The following is a 27,256-nucleotide window of genomic DNA, read 5'->3' on the forward strand; positions in this document are numbered from 1 at the left end:
CTCAGTTGTAAGAACTCAATTTCTAAAAACTCTATCTTATTCATAATACGACGATGCCTGCATCCAGAAAGACGGTTGATAAGAGATATAGCTGTGGAAGAGTTGAGTCAGAGGAACTCGATTTTTCATGATGCTTATGATGAGTAAATGTGAGGTCTTCAACATATCATGTGTGTACTAAGATGTGTAAACTTCTTGATAAGGATCCCTAAGACAAGAATGTCTATCCACTCTTACGGTAAAAAGGAATAAGAGAATCGGAAGGTAGACACAAGTTTCAGCAAGTAAAAGAAGCAGGATGAAAAAGGGTACGAGGTACCCAGATAATGAAGGTTAAAAGTATTTACAATTCAAGTAGAGAAATATAAGCATTCTGAGTTATCTTCAACAGTAACAGAGATATATACAATTGATCATACCCATCTCAGTTATACCCTATTGGGGGCTAACATATGTAGTTTAAGAAAAGGACAGGATATTAGGATCCGGTTGGGGTTAGAGTAACCCAAAATAGTAAATGGATTGTTTGCGTTAGTTTACCTTTCTGAAGGATATTACAAATGTGCTAATAGATCTCCTTGTGAGACACCCAGATGATGCACTCTAAAATAGTACAGCTAGATATGAGTACTACAAAGATAGGCACTGGAAGCCTTGATGGGATAAATATTATCTTAATGTGGCTCCTGTCCCTAGTAGAACGAGCATGTTAGGCAACCCGAAGAGCCAGGGGATGGAGCAAGGGGAGCTAAAAGTAAAAGAATGTCTTGTTCGAGTTTTCAAAATAAAGTGATAGACATAAATGTTTGGGGGAAATAAGAAGAGATTAATGAAGCATTATGAGTAAGATGTGATACATGGATGACAACTGTAGATCAAAAAGATGATAGAATTACAAAGTCTATAGTCAAGTGAAGGAAAGGACGAGAGGTGACAAGCCTTGAGACAACAAAATAGTATAGGCCATAAAGTCATATCCTCATTTCGAGAAATAAGTTTGTGACTCCAACGCGACTATCAGAAGGAAAAGTTAGACCCCAGAGTAATAGAAATCAGTATGGGCTGGTGAATAAGATAAACTAAACATGAATTAGGGACTGAGTGATTGGATAATAGTCAGCATCATGAGAATTTCAGATTTCGTTCCGGCGATAATAGAGTGGACAACAGAAGAAGATTCATGAGAAATTCAGAGAATGGTCATTCAGGAAGACGCTTCCCTAAAGCAAGCAATGTGAGAAAAGTTAAGCTTAAGGGACTGTATGTGCCAGTTATACTAAGTGTCACCCTCGGGAAAGTTTAGACAAAAACCTCAATTTCTCTTTTGAAATCGTCAATCAAATGCCAAAATAGAAGACGGAATCACGAAATATAATCGAAACCAAGTAGAAAACACTTACCCCAATCCATGTAGTGAAAAACAACTCAACAATCGCCCAAATCCGAGCTCCAAAACTCAAAATATAATAAATATCTTAAACCTTCGAAATAGAGTACTTTATACACTGTTGCAGGGGTACCCTTCGCGAACGCAGAAGAGGCCTTGAGTTCGCGAAGCACAAACTACACTGCCACAGAAAATACCCTTCGCATTCGCGGCACAGACCCCGCAAATGCGATGCACATCTAACCCAGACCTTCGAGAACACGACAATCACCTCGCGAACGCGAAGACAAATTCCTCCAGCTCCCAGCTCTCCTAAGCTAACGCAACACTATATCGCGAACGCGAATAACAATCAACTTAACCTTTGCTAATGCGTTCCATATATCGCGTCCGCGAAGAACAAATCCACAGCAGACCCAAAACACACTTCGCGATCACGAAAAACACCGGAGCCATAAAGGAACAACAGAAAACCATCAATACCAACATGGCCCAAAATGGTTAGAAACCCGTCCGAACTCACCCGAGCTCCTCGGAACCCCGTCCGAACATACCAGCAAATCCCAAAACATAACACGGATCTACTCGAGGCCTCAAATCACACATAACAACATCAAAACCACGAATTGCACCTCAAACTTAAAGAACTTTTGAACTTTCAACTTCCAAAACTCGTGCCAAACCACACCAAATCAACTCGGAATGACATCAAAATTTTGCACCCAAGTTCTGGATGACATAAAGAACTTGTTACAACTCCCGGAACAATAATTCAAACCCGATATCCTTAAAGTCAACTCTCGGTCAAACTTATAAATATTTCAAACCCCTAAATTTCCAGCTTTAGCCAATTAGTGTCGAAACTTTCTAGAAATATCCAAATACAAATCTGGGCATGCTCCCAAGTCCAAAATAACTATCCGGACCTAAAGAAACCGTCAAAACTTCGATCCGGTGTCAAATACAAAAAAGTTGAACTTGGTCAACTCTTCCAGCTTAAAGCTTTTAAAATGACAAATATTCTTCCAAATCAATTCTGAATCACCTGAAAACCAAAATTGACGATTCACATAATTCATAATACATAATATAAAACTACTCAAGACTTCAAACAGCTGAACGGAATGCAAATGATCAAAATGACTAGTCGGGTCATTACATTCTCCCCCACTTAAACATACGTTCGTCCTCGAATGTGCCAAGAGTCGTTCCAAAGCCATCAAATCACTGTGTAAACTCACCATGGACAAACCTGGGGGTGATCCCACGTCACTCCATTCCATATAAGTTCGTCAGCTCAATGTAACCAAAGATTTTTCCTTCAACCTTAGTACATAAACCTTGGAACCCAATTTTCAACATCTGGAATTTATTATAAGACCCAATTTTTGCATCTACACACTATATAAGTCTGAACAAGCTATATCAGGCCATAACCATAACCCAAGATGTAATCACATGATTTTTCCCACATTACTCAGATACTCATAGCAATAACTTCCGAGCACAATAGCTGCTCAATAACAATACGGTACCAGTAACAAACTCATATCAAATAAAACCTTTTTCTAAACCTTTGTACACTGCCAATGATGAACGAAACACGCATAAACTCATAACCACTCATCAGATCAACTAGTCGTGGAGCTCTCTCACCCAATAAGAACTATTGCCAAATTATAAGTTGACTTCTGATATTATTCTTTCAAACATACTGCAATCAAATCCACAACACTCGTTCCAGATCTGATACCCTCATCTCATCTAGTACAAGCTGCTCAACTGACATGCCATATAAATATTTTTTATAGTCACACGCCGTGCAATCTGTGCACCAAGAAGCAACAACTCATATGTACCCAAAATGGAAAGTGAATCAGATGAGAGAGAGCCGTCCCACAAGCTCAACAGATACCACAAGTGCAATGCTATGAACCCATCACACATAGTAGAACTAGGACACATGGATCTAACATAAAGGATCATATCCCATCCTAACTCCGCTACAATGCGTGACCCAATCCAAACACTGGCCTACATGAAATACCTCGAACCATGATGCTCAAAATAAACAACCATGTGCATGCCAATAACAAACCCACGACGTGCATGACCATAACCATGGAGAATCGAATAGCACAATACACCATAACCCAAAGACCTTAACCAAGGCACAACCAACCATTCAACACCCCAAAACCATTTCGCTCAAATTTTTCCATAAGTCCCAAACAGTACCGCATCATGTGTATAATTAGAAAACATATCACCACCCGTCGTAGCATAGAAGAGTAACGCAAAGAACATATCAGAAAACAAATAAGCTCAACTCTAACCGAATGACACACCCCTCATAATAGCTGTGTTGAGTCAACAAATTAGACTCGGTGTAGAATATACATACTCATTAGGCTTACCAATGGCCTCCAATTCGATTCTGATCCTTCCAAAATGAGTAGATAACCTTTCCTGAGATCCACTGGAACATATCCGCTATACTTACCATCAGCTGGCTAACTTGGCCATATCTTTGCAGTCCGCAACCAAGAAATAATCTGCCTCTGAGACTCCCAGTCTCCAAACCACAAGAATACAAAAGAATCACTAGATCAGATCCCATCACCACCACTCAAATAACTGACACATCCTTTATACATAATCATTCCACGAGAAATACTTCCATAATTTTTCTGTGCCACATAGAAAAATCCAAACATCAGTAATCGATCAAGCAGGCGAGCACCGCACTATCAATGAAGCATCCTTAAGTCAAAACACAAGGCGCCTTATGAAATGCGCACCCTTCTCAGGTAATACCAAATAGTGCTAGCATTCGTCTAAATATCTAACACCGTCCATAATGTCTAAAACTCATGACCTTCTCTTCAAAACTAAACTGCAACCTAGTACATGCAAACCTTAATCCCACACGATGCACCGCATATTTTATGCCATCATATGAAAATACGAGAACTCCATTAACAATTCTGAAGCACCAGCATGATAAACTCTCCATCAACCAGAAACCTACCACTAGGCCTCATCTGCAAAAAAATCACAACACGCAACATACCCCACATACTTGTTGAAAATATCCATCTCAAGCCGAGGTCGACACTGTCAAGGACTCTTTGAAACCCATATGCACATAACCAAGCCATCAGAACTGAATCCCTCTAACTCAACCAAGTCACGTTGTTGCCAAACCCAAGAGTATTGCCCCAAATCACCAGCAAATACTCACCACATCATGAGAACCAAAAGACCCAATCATATCCATTATCATACTGGTCCAACCTACTACTAAACTGTCATATTTCTCCAAGTTCCTTCCGAATTACCCTCAAGTTGACACTTCTCCTTGCTAGTACACTACGATCATTAATCAAAGTTCACCACAAGAGATCCTATCATAAAACCACGTCATCCTAAAGCTCATAAGCCATTGTATTCCCTCTTAGGTACTCAAAAATACCGCATCCGAGATACATCTCTAAAGAGACCTTATGTGATATTTCCTTTACCCTTCCAAGATTGAAATGTAGAATCCATAATGACAAAGAAATACTGCGAGTCTCGACACCATCTAATGCAAACCTTAGATCTTATGCAGTTACAAATCCAGAAATTCCTCAAATATCACATATGAATCTTGAACCCGGTAGAACCTCTTCGGGAGTCATCCACACTATTCAAATCTCAAATGCACCGCCAAAACGAGCCGAATGACCTGTGTTCCATTAGCACACAAGTACCTCAAGAAGTAACCCACACCTCTAAGCAAACGAGTAAATCTCTACTCTACGTACACTACCTCCACCACGAATATCAAACTCAAATCATTCCAAGAGTTCCGGTATTCCCATAAAGTATAATACATCATGCATCCAGAAATTTCCTTACTCAAGTCATCCTCAAAATCAAACTCTTCAAGTCATAACCAATCCATAAGTATGCCTCAGACCAAACTAATATAACACATAACCATGCAATCAATCATCGATAGTAGACTCCCCCACTTAGCTCGAAGCCATAGAACACGACATCCCATGACCCACAATACCCTTACTCTATTACTGCCATAGTCCCGCACTGTAATCCAGCAAAATTCTTCATAATCTCGTGTAGCACTAATCGTAAAAATACTCCAAATCATTTGCTAAATTCATATTCATCCTCGTGACAGTCAAGCCAACTTTCTCAAGAGATCCCAACAAAAATTGCGACGCATATGACCTATTGGTAGAAAGAAAAACTCATCACATGACATCATAAGGGTCGCACAATCTCTGAACACCCCGCAGGAGATAACCCACCTGCTAGCCTCAAACTGGCATATCTCTATGCCCCTTTCCAGGCCACAACCACAATGCAATCACTTAATCTTACCGAGTTTGAACTCGTAAACAAGACATAAGAATCAACTTTATTCCACACATGAACAACATGAAAGATCCCTAACACACTCGTAAATCAGATATGTACAACATATCAAGATAGAAATCAAGCACCAACTAGTTCTTTTCACATCCCAAGCAAACTCTTCTCGTCACATCCAAGCCATCTGAACACATCATACAATTGTCCACCACTCACCGAGCCATAAATCCCACTCATAGGTATATTATCGGACATATAAGCCTAAAAGCACATGCTCACATAACTGAAATCACCAAGCCCAAGTTGCGGTCAAAATTCGACCTCAAATCCTCCAGACTGGCCTATCACCAAAACATAAAAACACATCTCGTACCTCATCCATGGAATCACCAGCCGTCGATGCACAACTGATACAGAGCGCTCACATAACATACGAGTAAGTGGAAGGAATTCAAAGAAATACGCTTTAAGCTAAATCAAAGTCGCACGATAAGGAAAGAAAGATGGGAAGTTTATCGTAGATGCCCTGTAACCTCTCGAAGATAGAGTATGGACGTCATAATACCAATCCGCAAGACTCTACTAGACACTTGCTCATAACTCGTAAAACCTATGAACCTAGAGCTCTGATACCAACTTGTCAAGAATCATGTTTCAAAATTTACAACATCATATAAGACTTTTCATTTATCAATTAGCATGAGGAAAGCACATCTCTATGCCTACATGTCAATATGCATGTTAAGTCATCAATTATCATATACCGCCTAGCATGAGGAATAGACAACTTTATGCTTACATGTCAAATCATAAATGTCACATTACCATCTAGCATGAGAAAAATGCATCTCTATGCCTACATGCCAAGTATGCATGTCATATGAATTATTTCACGGTGATATCCCCAGGTACTATCACTCTCAACATACTCAAGTTGTCTGCTCAATTGCCCACTTCATCACACACACAATCACTTAGCACTATACGGGTGCCTGGCTCATAAGCCCATCATCAAAGCATGTGTATATATCATTGTGTCTGCGCTCACTACTGGTATGTCAAATTCCGGAGGGGTGGATCCTGCCCAAGCACTAATCAAAGCCTATAAGGCCTGCTACGGCATGCAGCCCGATCCACCTAATAATAATAATAATAATAATAATAATAATAATAATAATAATAATAATAATAATAATAATAATAATAAAAAATCCAATATGGCATGCTGTGGCGTGCATCCCGATCAACAACAACACTCATAATACGGCTCTCAGGCCCACCTCAGTCATACAATCTCTGAAGTCTCAAGGACTGACAATCTCATACCACTCATCCCAAACAATGATAATATGTGATGTAACAATGAATGATAAATAGAGACTGAGATATGGTATACAAATGAAGAACCATGACTAAGTATATAATTACAGTTAAAGCAGATAACTTAAAAATAACATAAATAACCTCTTTAGGTCTCAACCGAATAAGCACATAGCCTAAACATGATTTCTAACATGAATCACAGCTCAATTACTCTAACGAGTAGGGATTATACGGATAGAACAAGACTTGATAACAACACAGTACAAAAGAATCAACCCGGATCATGATTACCACAATGCACGCCCATCACCTAGCATATGCGTTATCCCAACACAACACAAATAATACATTTTGCAAGGATAAATACCCTCAATTCCAAGTTTATAAATGTTACTTACCTTAAACAAAACAAATCTAATACCGAGCAAGCCAAACAATACTCTAGAAATGCCTTCCCACGCAAAACATCCTACGAACGGCTCGAAACTAACCAAAAGCAACTCAAAAATATCAAATAATGCCTTAGGAAACAACCCAATCGAAAAAGGTCAAATCTTTAATTAAATACCCAAAGTCAACCAAAATATCCACCCCGAGCCCGCACCTCGGAACCCGACAAAACTCACAAATCCAACAACCCATTCAATTACGAATCCAACCATGATAATTTCACTCAAATCCGACTCCGAATCGATGTTCAAAATTCAAAAAAGACTTTAGAAAAGTTTAGACAAAAACCCCAATTTCTCTTTAAAAATCATCAATCAAATGCCAAAATAGAAAATGGAATTACGGAATATAATCAAAACAGAGTAGAAAACACTTATCCCAATCCATGCGGTGAAAAACAACTCAACAATCGTCCAAATCCGAGATTCATAACTCAAAATATGATAAAATGTCTGAAACATTCGAAATAGAGTACTTTATACATTGCTCCAGGGGTACCCTTTGCGAACGCGGAAGAGGCCTCGCGTTCGCGAAGCACAAACTACATTACCATAGAAAATACCCTTCGCATTCGCGGCACAAGCCTCGCGAACGCGATGCACAACTGACCCAGACCTTCGCGAACGCGGCAATAACCTTGCGAATGCGAAGACAAATTCCTCCAGCTCCCAACTCTCCTAGGCGAACACAACATTGTATCACGAACACGAATAACAATCAGCTTAACCTTTCGCGAACTCGTTCCACGTATCGTGTCCGCGAAGAACAAATTCACAGTAGATCAAAATCACACTTCTCGATCGCGGCTGGACCTTCGCGATCACAAAAAACATCGGAGGCATCAAGTAACAGTAGAAAAACAGCAATACCAACATGGACCAAAATGGTCTGAAACCCGTCTGAAACTCAACCGAGCCCCTCAGGACCCCGTCCGAACATACCAATAAGTCCCAAAATATAACACGGATCTACCCGAGTCCTCAAATCACACATAACAATATCAAAATCATGAATCACACCTTAAATCAAACTTGAAGAACCTTTGAACTTTCAACTTCCAAAACTCATGCCGAACCACATCAAATCAACTCGGAATAACCTCAAATTTTGCACACAAGTTTCAAATGACATAAAAACCTATTTCAACTCCCGTAACAACAATTCGAACCCGATATACTCAAAGTCAACTCTCTGTCAAACTTATGAACATTCCAAAACCCAACCAACTTTCGCCAATTTATGCCGAAACCTTCTAGAAATATCCAAATACGAATCTGGATATACGCCCAAGTCCAAAATTACTATCCAAACCTAAAGGAACTGTCAAAACTCCGATTCGGGGTCAAATACATAAAATTCAAACTTGGTCAACTCTTCCAACTTAAAGCTTCTAAAATGAGAATCATTCTTTCAAATCAAATCAGAATCACCTAAAAATCAAAACTGACGATTCACACATGTCATAATACATCATATGAAACTACTCAAGACTTCAAACAGCTGAACGAAATGCAAATGTTCAAAACGACCGGTCGGGTTTTTACACATTTCAATATCGTTGTGGCATGCAATCCGATCTCAACAATTATAATAATTACTGTTACAGTGTACAACTCGATCCCAAATAATAATACCAATAACAGTTGCGGCCTGCAACCCTACCCCAAACAATATGAATTAAATAAACAAACTTAAACCAACTATGACGTATTACAAAATAAAATGCAATAAAGGAACTAAAAAAAGAAAGTCACGAAGCGGATAAAATAGTTATATGATAATACACAAAATCAAATAGCAATTAATAATAATTAATAAATAAAGATACGGATACAAAGAATCAATTAACAATTAAGGCATGTAATGGATAAAGACATAAATTCAATGAGTAATTGCAATTGACAATTAAAGCATTTAAAAATTAATAACATGAATTAAATAAGGCAAGAAATAATTGAAAATAATAAATAAATATCCTAACCCGCATGTATATCCTACAAATACACATATACACTCTCCACCCTGCATATATGTCGTCCCACACATAAATCAAGTAGTAATTAAACCAATCAAGCCCTAATTCTCTCAAGTCAAGGTTAACCATGACACTTACCTCTTTCGCAATCAATTCAACACTCAACCACGACTCTTTCTTTAGAATCAGGCTCCATACCAGTCAAATCTAGCCAATTATAGTTCAAATAATTCAAAATAAAATTTAGAAACTACCTACGAGTGAAAAAGATTCAATCTTTAATAAATTTGGAAAAAGTCAACAAAAGTCAACCCAGGCCCGCCAGATCAAAACCCGAGCCTAAGGTAGATCTCAAATACACATAACCCCACGAGTCCATATATGTGTTTCGTTTCAAAATCCAAGTCTAATTTGAGTCTCAAATCCCAAATTTTTATTTTTCAAAATATAGACAAAAATCCCCGAAATGTCTCGTTGATTCTCATAAATTTGATGTTAAATCTCATGTATAATCATGTAATATAATTGAAATAGATCAAAATTACTTACCCAATGATTGTAGATGAAAATCTCCTCTTACCGAGCAGGGTTCTAAAATGAGAGAAATGAGATCAAATCCTGACTTTCCAGCCCTTTTTATTCAGGCCCAATGTTGAAATTGTGAACCCTCACAATTGCAAAAAATGACCCGCAATTGCGGCCCTAACAGCCTAAAGGGGAACACGCAATTGCGAACCTACCTTGTTCCAGTCTTTCTTCGCAATTGCGAGTGAGACATCGCAATTATGATACCTGTCCCCTACTGATCACTTCATAATTGCAAAGCTGGTGGGTTGTTTTAAGTGGTTTAAGTTCTGTAAAATACTCTCCCGAGGTTTTTATATCAACCCTAGGTAATTTCAAGTCTTCCAAACTGATTCTAGTGCCGAGAAACCCGAAGTACTTGCTAGTTTCACTTCCTTGTTCTTGTGGCTGCATTGGAATGATACTCCGTGGTGAAGTAATCTCAAATTGGAGCTGTTCTATCTGTTTAAAGGTAAGGAACCTATTATTCTACATGTATTTAAGCTTATCCAAGTTGCGACTAAGTCGTTGAAGCTAGAACTTGTGAGATATATATTGAAAGGCTTATTAGTAATGTTGTTGATTGGTGGACTATTTGGGAGGTCTAATATGATTATTATTGATGTTGTTTGGGTTGTTTGGTGATTGTTGTAACCTGTTGGAATTCATATATATAGGGGAGGTGCTGCCTGTTTTATCGTAAAATAGATTGTGGCCGATATATAATAGTTACGTCGCTTAAACGATAACTATAGTATCATTTCTCTTATTATAGACTAAGAAGTCGTGACATTTACATAGCTTAATGTTGGGCAGTATATATAAGATATGTGAGGATATCCTTTTCTTTCTTTTGCACGACTCTGATTGTTCGTAATATAAACGAACGAGATTCCAAAGATACTCCACTGTTAGAAGCCAGCACTACTTATATTGTTTCCCTTCTTATGGAAAGATTGATGCTGATATTGCTTCTCTTATTCTTATGTATCAAATGTTGTTGGTATTTCTTGATTCCTATAAGATTCATGATGACGAGTTAAGTCTAATAATATACGGACTTTACCGACCTTACTTCACTCCGAAAGGTTTAGAATGTGATTCCATCAGTCCAAAATGCATGAAAACAATCTACCGAGCCGCGCTATAATCGGTTGGGTACGACACCTATTGTGCAACCACTAGTCAGTTGGGTTTTATTGAGCTCCACGTGGCCGGGTACAATTCGACCAAGCCTTATGATGACCGGGTACGTTTTTACCGAGCCTGTTATGGCCGAGTACGATATGATGATGATGATGCCCAATGTATAATTAGCTTTCACAACTACAACTTCAATACTTCACAATGAAGGTATTCCCATGAAACAGCAACTTCCAATTCAAGTGCATAACATAATCTTAACAATGAAAGGGATAGCATGAAATAGCAACTATGTCTAAATGCATGAGAATAACTCAACACTGGAAAGAATAGCATGTAACAACAACTACAAATAAAGTCATATAAGGGAAGCCTCGACAATGAAAACTAGCACATATAATAACAGCTTCAATTAAGGCATGTAGGAATATACATGAAAACAAAAGATAGGTCAAATAATTATAACTTCAATTAAGTGCTTAAAAGTAACCTAAGAGTCTAAAACAGTCAAATACCATATATAAGACCGTGTACACACTCGTCACCTCGTGTACGCATCTTCCACATAAATCAAATAGTACAATCAACCCAATTCCTAAGGGGTAGTTCCCCCACACAAATTTATACAAGAAACTTACCTCAACTAGGCCAAATCAACACTCAAAAATAGCTTTTTCTTTAAAATTTATCTTCACACGGCTCAAATCTAACAAAAACGACTCAATATCATCAAACAATGCAAGAGAAATTAATTTTGATTAATAAAGCTAAGATCTTTACACAATTATACAAAAGTCAACCTTGGGCCCGCTCAGTCAAAACCCGGATCCAAGGGTAGATCCCGACTACCCATAACCTCACGAGTCCATTTATGTATTTTATTTTCAAATCCGAGTCAAATTCGACTCTCAGATCTCAAATTTTTATTTTTCAAAACGTAGACAAAATTTTTCAAAATTTCTGACTGATTCTCATAAATTTTCATGTATAATCATGTAATATAATTGAAAATAGATCACAATCACATACACAGTGATTGTAGGTGAAAATTTCCTCTCTAAATCGTCTCATACCGAGTCTAGGGTTCTAAAAATGAGAGAAATGAGATCAAATCTCGACTTTCCAGCCCTTTTGTTTAGGTACGGATATCGCATTTGCGATCCTGGATTCGCAATTATGAACCCTCACAATTGCGGCACCTGACAGACTTGAGTAATGTCGCAATTGCGACACTGACTTCGCATTTCAAAGTTTGCTCATCTCGCAATTGCGTCCACTTGATCGTAATTGCAAACCTACCTACTCCCAGCCTTGCTTCGCAATTGCAAGTGAGATATCGCAATTGCGATACCTGCCCCTACTATTCACTTCACAATTACAATAACTAGAGCAGCAACAACCCAAAAATGAGTCCAAACCATTCTAAAGCATGTCCGAAACTCACCCGAGCCTTCGGGGCTACAAATCAAACATCCACACAAGTCTAAAAACATCATACGAACTCGCTTGCACGATCAAAACACCAAAATAACATCTAGAACCACGAATCGAACATCAAAACATATGAATTTCAAGAGAAAACTCAAGACCCTATTCAAAGTCCCAAAATCAAATTCCGAACCCAATAGCCATAAATTCAACCTACGGTCAAAATTAGGGAAACTTCTAAACCTCAAATTATCAACTTTCGGTAAAAACAAGTCAAATCAATCTAAGGACCTCCGAATTCAATTCCGGGCGTACACCCAAATCCAAAATCATGATACGAACCTATCAGAACCATCAAAATAATGTTTCGGGGTAGTTTTCATAAAAGTCAAACATCGGTCAACACTTCCAACTTAAGCTTCTAAACCAAAAACTAAAGGGTCCAAATCAACCCAAAACCTTTCCGAAACGAAACTAACCAACTCCGCAAGTTATAAAACCAAATAAACACATGTGAAAAGCATCAAAAGGGGGAAACAGGGCTCAAATACACAAAATGATCGATTGGATCATTACAGCACCATAATAGAGAAGGCATTAATTATTTATATATTTGTGAATTGGGTTGCGCACCGCAATAGACAAAATATTAATTATTTATATATTTGTGGATCGGGTTGCGTGTTGCAACGGAGAAGACATATTTCACTGTTTTGAGCTGTTATTTTCCGTATCAGGATTGTTATGTAATATCTATTCCAGTTTCCATTTATACTTGTTTTTTATATTTTGTTGTTATTTTATCATATTCATACAAGTTTTAGTGAGTGCCTTGTTATATCCTCGTCACTACCTCGTCGAGGTTAGGCTCGACACTTATAGATTATATGGGGTCGGTTGTACTCATGCTACACTTCTACACATCTTGTGCAGATTCTGGAGTTGGTCCCAGCATAGTTAGTGGAGGCTTTCTCGGATTAGCTGATCACGGGGACTTGAGGTATAGCTACACGACATCCGCAGCCCTGTAGTCCCTTTCCTATCTAGTTCTACTATTTATTTTTATTTCAAACAGTTGTACTTTTGTTCAGATTTTGGTTGTAGCACTGTTAGAATGCTCATGTACTTTTGACACCAGATTTCGGAGTTTGATTAATCAGCGTTTGGACTTATTATATTCATTTTTAAAAACTCTACAACTTTATTTCTTATTAAATTGCTTTCTAATTGGTTTTAAAATAATTAATTATGTACTAATATTTTCTTGTCTAGCAAGTGGACGTTAGGCGCCATCACGACCCCAAGGTTGGGATTCCGAGTCATGATAAGTTAGTATCAGAGCCCTAGGTTGCCTAGGTCTCACAAGTCATAAGCAAGCTTAGTAGAGTCTGGAGGATCGGTACAAAGACGTCTGTACTTATCTTCTAGAGGCCATAGAGCTTTAGGAAATGTCACTTCTTTCTTTTCTCTATCGTGCGAATTTATTCTATCACGGAATTTTGAACCATTATATTCTTGTTCTCTTTTATGTGGTAAGGACACGCACAACATCCACAGCCGGGCAAGAGCCGGAGCCCTAGGTTGCAGCCACTACTAGGGGTAGGGGTCGGGGCTGAGTTAGGGACCGAGGCAGAGGTAGAGCTCAGCCTAGAGAACATGCAGCAACACCGATTGCAGAGCCTCAGATAGAGTAGGAGGAGGAGATCCCTTTTCAGACTACACCAGTTGGATTAGCTCAGGTCCCGAAGGGGTTCATTGCCACTCCCGTACTTTAGAACTCTCTAGTTAATTTGCACGTTATGGAGAGTGTGGCCTAGGCTGGTGCATTTCTTGTGCACCAACTGTTTCTCAGGCTGGAGGAGGAGCCCAGACTCTCGCTACCCACACTCGGAAGCAAATGACTACTATATATTAGACTCTGGCAGTCCCAACAACTGGAGTAGTTCAGCCTATCATTGCTACACAGACCGGGGAGAGGACCACAATGTCTTCTGAGAGGTTGAAGAGAATGGATAAGTTCACTAAGTTATTTCCTATTCGATTTGGTGGTACACCTTTTGAGGACCCATATGATTTCATTGACTGTTGCCACGAGGTATTATGTAACATAGGTATATTAGAGTCCAATGGAATGAATTTCGTGGTATTTCTAATGCACGGCTCCGCCAAGAGGTGTGGCAGGACTATGATGAGCCAGACCAGCAGGATCGCCTCCACTCACTTGGGATTAGTTTTCACAGCTATTCTTGGAGAAGTTCATTCCTTTTACTCTGAAGGAGGAGTACCGCATGCAGTTTGAGTGCCTCTGGCATATTAGTCTGACTGTTACCCAGTAAGAGACCCGATTTGTAGATTTATCTCGCTATGCAGTTGTCCTGCTCCCTACTGAGAAGGAGAGGGTGAGAAGGTTCATTGATAGCCTTACTTTTGGTATCAGGTTATAGATGGCCAAGTAGACAGGGGATGATATTTCTTTACAGCGGGTGGTAGAGATATCTAGATGGACTGAGATGATTCGTGGTCAGGATAGGGAGGCGGTACCTGACAAGAGGCCTCGTTATTTTGACAGTTTCAGTGGCACCTCGTCTGGAGGCAGGGGTTTATTTGGTAGAGGCCACCCTCACGGGCTGATTCAGTCAGCACTCCAGGCATCCCATGATGCTTCGGGTAGTCGTGGTTCTTATGGGCTTTGTCCTGATTAGCTAGCCTATAGTGCAACTTCAGCTCCCATCAGTGCACCTTCTATTCAGAGCTATCACCGTCGTTATCCAGGCCGTCAGGTTCAGTCCCAGATTTAACAGTCACAGTAGTTGAGATAGTGCTTTGTTTATGGAGGTACAGTTCATATCAGGAGATACTATCCCAGACTTCAGAGTAGTGTGCCTTAGCAGGGTTCATGTGCCATGGTTCCGGCACCGGTTGCACCACCACTCGCTCAGCCAGCTAGAGGCGAGGGTCAGGCAACTAAAGGTAGTGGTCATGCCATTAGAGGTAGATGCCAGCTAGTTAAAGGTCATCTAAGAGGTGGAGGTCAGAGTGGTGGGGTTCAGTCCCATTTTTATACATTCCCAACCAGACCTGAGGCAGAGTCATATGATGCGGCCATCACAAGTATTGTTCCAGTTTGCCATTGAGATGCCTCAATTTTATTTGATTCGGGCTATACTTATTCATATGTGTCATACTATTTTGCTTTATATCTGGTTATGCCTCGTGATTCTTTGAATCCTCCTATTTATGTGTCCACACATATAGGAGATTCTATTGTGATATATCGTATTTATCGCTCGTGTGTGATTCCTATAGGGAGCTATGAGACTAGGGTAGACATTCTATTTCTTGATATAGTGGATTTTGATGTGATCTTAGTCATGGAAAGATTGGTTGTCACCTTATCACGCTATTTTGGACTGTCACGCCAAGACTGTGACATTAGCCATATCGGGGTTGCCTCGATTGGAGTGGAGAGGGACTCCTGGCCATTCCATTAGCATGGTCATTTCATATGTGAAGGCTCGGTGTATGGTCGAGAAATGGTATCTGACATATTTGGCCTATATTCGTGATCCTAGTGCGGAGGTTCCTTCCATGGATTCAGTACTAGTTGTGCGCGAGTTCCCAGAGGTATTTCCTACAAATTTGCCAGGGATGCCACCCGACAGAGATATTAATTTCTGCATTGACTTGCTTATGGGCACTCAGCCCATTTCTACTGTACCATACTGTATGGCCCCAGTTGAGTTGAAAGAATTGAAGGAGCAGCTATATGATTTGCTTGATAAAGGATTCATTAGGCCTAGTGTCTCGCCTTGAGGTGTACCGGTGTTGTTTGTGAAGAAGAAGAAGGATGGAGCAATGATGATATGTATATATTATCGGTAGTTGAACAAAGTCACTATCAAGAACAAGCATCCATTGTCGAGGATTGATGACTTATTTGATCAGTTTCAGGGTACCAAGGTGTTTTCCAAGATTTACTTGAGATCTGACTACCATCAGTTAAAGATTAGGGTATCAGATGTCCCTAAGATAGCTTTTCGAATTCGATATGGTCACTATAAGTTCTTAGTGATGTTATTTGGCTGGACTAATGCTCCAGCAGTCATAATGGATTTGATGAACCGGGTGTTCAAGCCCTATCTGGATTCTTTTGTGATCGTCTTCATTGATGATATTTTGGTCTACTCCTGCAGTCGAGAGGAGCACGAGCAGTATCCTCGGATCGTACTTCAGACTTTAAAGGATCGTTATATGCCAAGTTTTCAAATTGTGAGTTCTGGTTGGACCCAGTTACCTTTTTGGTCCATGTTGTATCTTCGGGAGGGCATTAAAGTGGATCCAAAGAAGATTGAGGCAGTTCAGAACTGGCCTAGACCTACTTAAGCTACAGAGATTCGAAGCTTTTTGGGTTTGACAGGTTATTATCGGCGGTTCGTTGAGGGGCTTTCATCTATCTCAGCCCCATTGACCAAGTTGACCCAAAGGGTTACTTTTTTCAGATGGTCCGGCGAGTGTGAGCTGAGCTTTCAGAAGCTCACGACTGCATTGACTGCAGCTCCAGTGTTGGTGTTGCCTATAGGTTTGGCAGCCATTATTTACGCGCTGAAGATTTGGAGGCACTATTTGTACGACGTTCATTGTGAGGTCTATACCGATCATCGGAGTCTCTAGCACTTGTTCGAGCAGAAAGACCTTAATTTGCAGTAGCGGAGATGGCCAAAGTAGTTAAAAGACTATGATATCACTATATTATATCATCCGGGGATGGCCAATATAGTGGCCGATGCATTGAGTAGGAAGGCTAAGAGCATGGACCATTTGGCATATTTACCGGTAGTAGAGAGGTCACTATCATGGTTGTTCAGGCTTTGGCCAATCAGTTTGTGAGATCGTATGTTTCAGAGCCCAGTCGTGTTCTTGCTTGTGTTGTAGCACAATCATCATTTTCGGAGCGTATAAGGGCTCGCCAGTTTGATGATCCTCACCTGTTGGTATTGAAGGACACGGTGCAGCGGGGTGGTGCTAAGGAGATTTTAATTGGTGATGATAGTGTTATGCGGCTTCGGGGCCGATTTGTATTCCAAATGTTGATGGGTTGAGAGATTTTTTCCTTGAGGAGGCTCACAGTTCGCGCTACTCCATTCACCCAGGTGTCACGAAGATGTACCGTGACTTGAAATAACACTATTGGTGGTGAAGAATGAAGAAAGATATCGTTGCTTATGTATATCGGTGTTTGAATTTTCAGCAGGTGAAGTATAAACATTGGACACCGGGTGGATTGACTCAGAGATTGGAGATACCGGAGTGGAAGTGGTAGCGCATCACTATGGATTTTTTGGTAGGCTTAACACGGAACTTGAAGAAATATGACACAGTCTCGGTTAGGGGTGGGCATAATACTAACCGAACCGAAAAAATTGACCGAACCAAAAATTTTATTTTTTCAGTTTATTCGGTCGGTGTACGGTTTATATTTTTTGAAAGTTTGGTGTTCGGTTCGGTTATCGGTTTTGATGATTCGGTTTTCGGTTGAACCGAAAAACTAAGTTTTTTACCATAGATTTCATTTACTGTACTTCGCTCAATTTCTCTACCTGACACTTCAATTTCAACTAACTTTGCCTTAGTAATTAAAGTAATGTTTATATTCATCCAATACGTAGCCATGTCTCACTCAAGTAACTTAAACACTTGATCTTAAGTTGCTGGCACTTCACGGATGTATTATGTTCAAGGCTATTCTATTTAACTATCTTATTTAATTGTTAATTGTGGTTAGACAGGTCAACTTTTTCACAAAATTTTAATAATAAAATTAGATGATTCGTTTACTTTAGAACGTGTAATTAGGTGTGCTATATATCGTTACGTGGAATCCTTCTTTATCAATGCATATAATATAACTATGCAACAACTTCTTTTCTAATGGAAAAATACTAAGTTTTAGTGTGAAGCTTAAGGAGAAATTTTATCAATATTGATTAGCCAAACTAGATGTGCAAGAATATAATTTACAGAGGTAATACTTTGAAAAAAAGTTATATATGAAGATCTATTTTCAGTAGATGAAAGCCCAAGTATGACAGGTCTAAACCACTGAATTGAGCCGAAAATCGACCGAATCGATCTTTGAGAAACCGATAAAACTGAATTAAATTTGGTTTGATTTTTGGTTTACCTAATACAAAACCGAAAATCGAACAAACCGAACCGAACCGACCAACGCCCATCCCTAGTCTCGGTTATTGTGGACCGATTGACTAAGTCCGCACACTTCATTCCGATAGCGACTTCCTATTCTTCAGAGCGGTTGACTAAGATTTATGTCTAGGAGATTATCCGCCTGCACGGTATGCCCATTTTCATCTTTTCTGACCGAGGCACGCAGTTCACATCGCACTTTTGGAGAGCCGTGCAGCGTGAGTTGGGCATGCTGGCTGAGCTGAGCATAACGTTTCGTCCTCAGATAGACAGATAGTCCGAGCGCACTATTCAGATCTTGGAGGATGTGTTACGTGGTTGTGTTATGGATTTCAGAGGTTCATGGGGTCAGTTTTTACCTCTAGCGGAGTTTGCCTACAATAATAGCTACTAGTCGAGTATTTAGATAGCGGTATGAGGCATTATATGGGAGGCGATGTCATTCGCCGATTGGTTGGTTTGAGCCCGAAGAGGCTAGGTTGTTGGGCACTTATTTGGTCTGTGATGCTATAGAGAAGGTTAAGATAATTCAGGAGCGACTTCGCACAAACCAGTCTAGATAGAAGAGTTTTGCGGACCGAAAGGTTAGAGATGTGGCATATATGGTGGGTGAGAAGGTTCTCCTTTGAGTGTCGCCTATGAAAGGTGTGATGCGGTTCGAAAAGAAGGGCAAGTTGAGCCCGAGGTTTATTGGGCCATTTGAGATCTTAGAGAGAGTTGGGGAGGTTGCATACAGGCTTGCATTGCCTCCTAGCCTATCAGGGGTACATCGGTATTTCACATTTTCATGCTTCGACCATGAGGATAGCTCTCATGTTCTAGACTTCATCATGGTTAAGCTTGATGAAAAGCTGGCCTATGAGGAGGAGCCGGTGGCTATTCTAGCCCGACAGGTTCGAAAGTTGAGATCTAAGAGTTTTCCTTCTGTGAAAGTGCAATAGAGAGGTCAGCCAATCGAGGAAGCTACGTGGGAGTCTGAGTCTGGTATGCGGAGTAAATACCCCACCTTTTTACCAGTCTAGGTACTTTTCTATCTCTGTTCGACGACGAACGTTCTTTTTAGAGGTGGAGAATGTAACGACCCGATAGGTCGTTTCGAGTACTAACCCTTATTTTTGTATTCCTAGGCCTCTATTAGCTTCTTTTATGTTTCTTGATTTGTGTTTGTGGTTCGTGTTATTTTCCGGAAAGTGTTTACGTAAATATTTAAAGAAAATGTGATTTCTGGATTTAAAAATAACTTGAGTTGATCACGGTCAATATTCTTGGTAAACGACCTCGGATCGGTATTTTAACGATTCTGATAGGTTCATATGATATTATTGGACTTGTACGCATATTTTGTTGGGGTCTGGGGTGACCCAAGTGAGTTTCGACGCATTTTGTGAAAAATTGTGAAAAGTGAATTTTCAAGTTGAAATCTTGAGTTTTGATGATCGATTCTTGTTATTTAATGTTACTTTGATAATTTGAGGTAGTGAGAATGTTCATATGATATTATTACACTTGTGTGCAAGTTTGATTTGCAGCCCGAGGGATTCTGGTGAGTTTAAGATAGGTTTCAGATCATTTTGAACTTGTAGAACTGCATTTTTCTAGTTTAAAGTTCCTTGTGCTTGGCGATCGCGAAGGGGAAACTTGGGCTGGTTGCTCTTCGCGAACGCGAGAGGCCGGTCACGAACGCGAAGCAATGGGGGACTTACCCTTCGCGAACATGACAGTCATCTCGCGAATGCGATGCTTTGGGAAGATCTAGGGGAAGGCAAGTGTTTCCTCTTCACGAATGCGGACCAGGGTTCGCGAACACGATGCATGCTGGGAATTAAGCCTTCGCGAACGCGAAGAGGACCTCGCAAACACGATGGCCTTTAGGAAGCTACTTTTCACGAACACGTCAGGTGCTTCGCGAACGCGAAGAACACCTGACGCTCAGCTATTTAAAAGTTGAAAGTCGGGATTCTTTTGCAAAATACCATTTTTTAGAGATAGAGCTCGACCTAGAGAGGATTTTGAAGAGATTTTCCTTCCCACTTCATTGGTTAGTGATTTTAAACTAGTTTTGATGTATTTTCATAATCACCCATTGATTTTAACCTTTAATCTATGAATTTTATGGTAGAAATTAGGGGTTTTGGGTGCAAATTATGAATTTTGTAAAATTGAGATTTAGACCTCAAATTGAGGTCAGATTTCGAACAAGTCACATAACCGGGCTCTAGGGTGATTGGATAATCGGGTTTTTGATGTGAATCTCGGGTTTTGACCAAGCGGGCTCGGAGTTGACTTTTGTTGTCTTTTTTCAATTCTATTAAAGATCGAATCTTTTTCACTCGTGGGTAGTTTCTAAAGCTTTTTTGAGTTGTTTGAACTATATTTGACTAGATTTGAATGGTTCGCAGGTTAATTCTAAAGGAAAAGCCGTGGTTTAATATTGATTTGGTTACTGAGTGAGATAAGTATCGTGGTTAATCTTGACTTGAGGGAATTAGGACTTGATTGGTTTAATTGCTACTTGATTTATGTGTGGAGATGGTGTATATACAAGGTGACGAGTGTATATGCGTAGTCACGGGTTAAGCATGCGTGTTGGGATATTTATTATTGTTTTCAATTATTTCTTTCCTTCATTTAATCCATATTATTAATTGTTAAATGCTTTAATTGTTAATTGCAATTACTTGTTGAATTCATGCATTTATTCGTTACATGCCTTATTTGCTAATTGATTCTTTGTATCCTTGTCTTTACTTATTAATTGTCATTACTTGCTATTTGATCTTGTGTGCTATTATATAACTATTTTATCCGCTTTGTGACTTTCTTTGTTTAGCTCTTTTATTGCGTTTTATTTAGATTACGTCATATTTGGTTGTAGATGTTCATTTATATTAATTTTGTGTGGGATCGGGTTGCGTGCCGCGATGGAGAAGACATATTTCACTGTTTTGAGCTGTTGTTTTCCATATTCGGGTTGTATTGAGAAAATTGAGCTTTGATGTTATTCTGGGCCCTCTGATGCGTAATTTTTGTTCTAGTTTCCATGTTATACTTGTTTTCTCTATTTTGATGTTATTTCATTATATTCGTACAGGTTTTAATGAGTGGCTTGTTATAGCCTCGTCATTACCTCGTCGAGATTAGGCTCGACACTTACAGAGTACGTGGGGTCGGTTGTACTCATGCTACACTTCTGCACTTCTTGTACAGATTTTTGGAGTTGGTCCCAACAACAGTTAGTGGAGGCTTGCTCGGATTAGCTGGTCACATAGACTTGAGGTATAGCTGGACGGTGTCCGCACCTGAAGTCCCCTTCCCTATCTAGTTCTACTATTTTTTTTTTTCAAAAGTTGTACTTTTATTCAGACTTTGGTTGTAGCACTGTTAGAATGCTCATGTACTTGTGACACTAGATTCTGGGGTTTGATTAGTCAGTGTTTGAATTTATTATATTTGTTTTTAAAACTCTACAATGTTATTTCTTATTAAATTGCTTTTTAATTAGTTTTAAAATAATTAACTGTATACTAATGTTGGCTTGCCTATCAAGTGGACGTTAGGCGCCATAACGGCCCCAAGGTTGGGATTCCGGGTCGTGACATGTTTTCTAAAAAAAATATAAAGAAAGAATATATCTTTTCTTTTACCTTTGATTTTCTGATTTAAGATGCATGCTCTATTACTTTTATCCAAATTAAGTTTTTTGTTAAAAATATACTAAGATGAAAACATAAGATAATGAAGTAGAGAAGAAAGAACATGAGATGAGTTATGATGAGATCACTTGAAGTGAGGGATGAAGTAATAGGATAGCTTTGTCTTATCACTTTACTTCTTGACACTTTTTTTTCTTGACACAGGGATTTATTCGACCTTTTAACGTCCTAAAAATACATCATTTTGAAAGTTCAAATCATAAATAATGTAATATATTACGTTGCCTTAGGGATAGAGGCACACCACGATACTCTTCCAAGTTTCATAATATGTTTTCTATTGCCATATTACTGCTCTACTCCTTTCTTCCGCATACTATCCAAGGGTTATCAAGTCCTATTTCTCATTTTATTATAGATAGAATATATCTGTAATTACAACATGGAGGAAAAAAATGGCATTTATGCTAACAAATTAGCGATTAACTCAGACTGTTATCACTATGAAGAAAACAGGACCTTAAAGCACTGATGGTTCTGGTTTATTAGTTTCAAATACTTACCACCATTTGACAAAGCGAATTCTTCTAGTGTAGAAAAGAACTCAAGCTAGTGTATATGACATCACTGTTTATTAGCCTGTTTGGTCAAGCTTGTTTTGGGCAAAAATATTTTTTTGGGTCCAAAAGTGCTTTTTGTAAAAAATTGAGGTGTTTGGCCAAATTTTTAAAAAGAAAAAAAGTGCTTTTGACGAGAAGCAGAAGCAGTTTTTGAGAAGCAGAAAAATGTAGCTTCTCTCCAAAAGCACTTTTCTGAGAAGCATTTTTGAGAAAAATATACTTAGAAACAGTTTTCAAAAGTTTGGTCAAACACTAATTACTGCTCAAAAGTATTTTTCAAATTAATTAGTCAAACACAAACTGATTATCGCCAAAAGTATTTTTTTGAAAAGTACTTTTAAAAAAAAGCACTTCTCAAAATAAACAGATTTTAGAAGCTTAGGCCAAACAGGCTATATGTTGAAATCACCATATAACAATTCTTCAAATCCATTTGTAGACAACTGATCCTCAAACTTGAGTTGTGCTTGAAACATATCATCATCTACTGTTTCATTATTAATCCCTTGAATATTTATGTCATTCTCATAGGCACCTTTACTCATCATGAAAGCATCTTGGAACTCTGAACTATTGTAGCACAAGTTATTCTTGGAAAGATCTGAATTCTGGAAATCCTGGCCATTAAATTGATCTAAAGAAAACCACTCGGCGAATAATACTTTACGAAACTTGCTTTTACGAGGTTCTTTTAAGAAATCCACCAGTGAAAAATCTTGATCTGTATATACCAATGATCCTTCTGTTTGTGCAAATGAGTCCAAACTAGAGTTTCGCCAAGTCAACTTCAATGAAGAAGAAGAAGAAGATACTCCATCTATATTTTGGCTCTGGCCTTCACTTTTTGCTTTTTTGGCCAATCTCTTCTTTAGATAAGAGTGCCAATAGTTCTTAATCTCATTATCTGTCCGCCCAGGCAAATGCTGTGCTATCCGAGACCACCTGTTTATACCGAACCTTGTTAGATACTCAATATAATGAATAACTACCATCTGTTCTTAATTAAGGTAAAATTTAAATCCAAAAGTTTATTAGCTAGTCTAGTGAACAAGATTTTCCTTCCCTAATCCCTTACTCTCCCATAATCTGTATTTTGAGCCAGTTAAACTTGATCCACCTAAGGCTTTTTTAGGATGTTCAAAAACCTTTTTATACTGTCAATATATAGAAATTAATCTCATTTAAAAAAAACCTCCTCTATGCAGGAGCGGAGCTAGAAGCCTGAATACGGGTTCGGCGAACTCAATAGTTTTTGCTCAAGCAGTGTATTTATGTTAAAAAGTTAATTAAATATGTATGGATATTAAATTTAAAACTCATTTATTAGTACTTGAAATCATCGTTCTAAAATCTAGAACCCATAAAGTTGAAATCCTGGCTCCGCCTCTTTTCAATAGCGGTTTTCATCTATTCCCTACCATCTATGTATTTTATGTACATTTTAGGTCAACTTTCAAGAATCATTTGGCATACTTGTATTTCATATTTTAATAAAAATTGAGGGCAGTCAAGGCTGCTAACTGCTTCACATTCAAGAAGAGTAAAGGAAATAATGGTCTCTTACTTGCTGCTTATCATGCTATGAAGGGTCAGGATAGTCTCATCCTCTTCTGTGCTAAATGCCCCTCGTTTTAGGCCTGGCCTTAAATAATTAATCCACCTCAATCTGCAACTCTTTCCGTTCCTTTTCAAGCCTGTAAAACAATACTTAATATTATGAAGGAATACCACAGATGTCAAGTCATATAATGCAGGTTAGAATTGGTCTTGACTCTTTTTGGATATTGAAACACAGTCTCACGTTAACAGTTAAAGAGATTGGATAGCTCCAACAAATCTTACCTTAGTCTAAAAGCCTTCGTTACATCCCAAAAAAACCGTACATAATTTCAAGTCGAGTGAGCTTACATTAGTGGTACATGAGGGGCAAGCATATCTAATCAATCCCTTTATGTTATAAGAGAATTCAATTGTTTGTTGACTTATTGCTGCCACCCTACTTGTTCCCAACAAAAAACTATTCCCAAGTAGTGCGGCATTGTACTGCTTAGCAATCATTGATCTAGCCCAAGTTTAACTTAGTACTGCTGGATATCTGAACTATTTTACTTGCACATGCTTAAAATTAGTAAGCTCAAATATTGTCGACAAGTTAAGTTATGCAAAAAATAAAGAGACAATTATTGTACCGCATTTATGAATTTTGTGACCATCTCATCCGAAAGCTCATGGTATTAGAGCAGACAGGACTTAAGTATCACGATTACCACCACATGTTTGACCCATGAAAAATAATTAGGCCTTTATGTGGGACGTGTGGAAGATATAATTAAATAAATAAAAGTGTGCTATCTTGAATAACTTACCATAAGTTTTTGATAAAATGATCACACAATTCAACTGTTGACACACAATTTAGCAGGGGTAAGTGTCTGGCATTTTATGAAAATATTAAGCTAACTACTTACCAGCATTGATGGGGACGGAGCTCCAACAGACATGACCGTACGTAATAATGTAGTCTTTGAGCTTCTGGTCTTCATCTGGAGACCACAGTCCTTTCTTGTGCTTTTGCTTTGGCTTGTCTACTGTTGGCTTGCATCTCATTTTCAAACAATTAAACAGGTACTCGTGAATGATATGTTTCAGATGCTTGGAAGAAAAATATATGGCTTTTGTGTGTCTCTGTAGACTGTAGAGCGTGAAAAAGAGGAGTTAGAAGTCCTAATGATGTGGTTAGCCGACCTGATATTTAAAGGGAATTATAAACCAAACCACCTAACATAACATTTATTGATATATATACTACTACGATTATATGTCTCAATCCCAAACAATTTGGTTCAGCTATATAATTTCTCATTGTTCATATCGAGTGCCAGAGCCAGAACTTTTAATAAGGGAATTGAAAATATAAAAATGGAAACACATGAAGTCAATAAATTTAGCATCTATTATATCTACAAAATAAAAATGTCCTTGCAAATATACTACTATAATTTTCTGAGGAAATGGATTCAAATGTACCCTTTTGCACCCCAGGCTCCGCCCATGTTCATATCTCTCATTTAAATTCCGAGAATTGATTAGGAATTAGAACCACTTGAGACAAAAGTATCTTAAACCTTTAGGATCCATGTCTGGTGTCATTTAGCAGTCTTACACCTACTTGACAGAAATCACTAACTGTTTCTCAAGGTTTTTCAAGCCCCAAGCTAGCTACTATATGTTTATATTTTGATTTCAAGTTTTCTAATATATATATAATTCTTGAAATACCAGGTTATATTATCAAGGAATTTGAGTTGCCTTGTCGAGGTTATAAAAGCATTTCGCCTTTGTATGTGATAAAATTGATGAATGACAGGTGGACGTTCGTCGAGTTGACATGTGACAGTAAAGACATATAAGGTATGAGTCAGCAAATAATCGATACCGGTTACGAGCATGTAACTGGTGTTATGGGATTCCGAAGATATTAGAACCAGAGACAAAAGTTTAAAAGTGAGGTATCGGTTGAAGAAGGCAGTATTCAAGGAGCAGCCGTTACAATAAATTTTTGCATTTATACTCAACCGTTATGCAGCTATCAAGAGGAATCTTTATTCATATTAAATAGGAACTTGATTTGGAGATATCATCTCCCTAAATTTAGCTATAAATAGAGGAATTTATACTCATTGTAGGCACAAAATATTGGCACAAGAAAAGGCTAAACTTATTCTTACTTTCAATTAACATCTTTTTGCTCAATACTTTGTTCTTATTCTTGCTTCCGAAAAATCTCACTTCATAGTCAGGCTTGTATTTTTTTCAAGTATTCTTAATTAATTTATTTCTATTCTTAGTTATTTTATATTCTTGGATCAATTTAATTTACGTGTCTAAGAATCACGTTACAAATTTAACTGTACCGTTTTACGGGTAAACAGTTTGGCGCTCACCGTGGGACATAGACAATTGTGGTATTACTTTGATCCATTCATATGTTACTAACGTATTTTGACACTTTTCTTTAGCAAAGTAAAAGCAAATATGGAAACTAATGATGTTAACAACTCATTCAATATTGGGACAAACAATGAGCGTGAAGATATTGTCCGTGATAGAAAACAACATGATGATCCAA

The 27,256-nt window shown here is 38.5% G+C and overlaps 1 protein-coding gene across 1 annotated transcript; it reads right to left on the bottom strand.

The window, feature by feature from the left end:
* Positions 1-22,765: 22,765 nt before the first annotated feature.
* On the bottom strand, positions 22,766-25,836 carry LOC107787587 (transcription factor MYB61-like). The gene is made up of 3 exons (XM_016609179.2): positions 25,596-25,836; positions 24,692-24,821; positions 22,766-24,069 (listed from the first exon to the last, which is right to left on the bottom strand). Exons 1-3 carry the CDS (start codon positions 25,732-25,734, stop codon positions 23,520-23,522), a joined length of 819 nt encoding a protein of 272 aa, XP_016464665.1. The 5' UTR covers positions 25,735-25,836; the 3' UTR covers positions 22,766-23,519.
* Between the last annotated feature and the right edge of the window lie 1,420 nt (positions 25,837-27,256).

The sequence above is a fragment of the Nicotiana tabacum genome, chromosome 13, assembly GCF_000715075.1.
Source record: "Nicotiana tabacum cultivar K326 chromosome 13, ASM71507v2, whole genome shotgun sequence".
Classification (NCBI taxonomy): domain Eukaryota; kingdom Viridiplantae; phylum Streptophyta; class Magnoliopsida; order Solanales; family Solanaceae; genus Nicotiana; species Nicotiana tabacum.

Bases quoted from the DNA above. Each gene is read 5' to 3' on its own strand.
- LOC107787587 (XM_016609179.2), bottom strand. From the start codon at position 25,734: ATGAGATGCAAGCCAACAGTAGACAAGCCAAAGCAAAAGCACAAGAAA. The intron at 24,822-25,595 runs GTAAGTAGTTAG...ATTGTTTTACAG, and splicing joins CTCCGTCCCCATCAATGCTG to GCTTGAAAAGGAACGGAAAG. The intron at 24,070-24,691 runs GTAAGAGACCAT...CGGTATAAACAG, and splicing joins CATAGCATGATAAGCAGCAA to GTGGTCTCGGATAGCACAGC.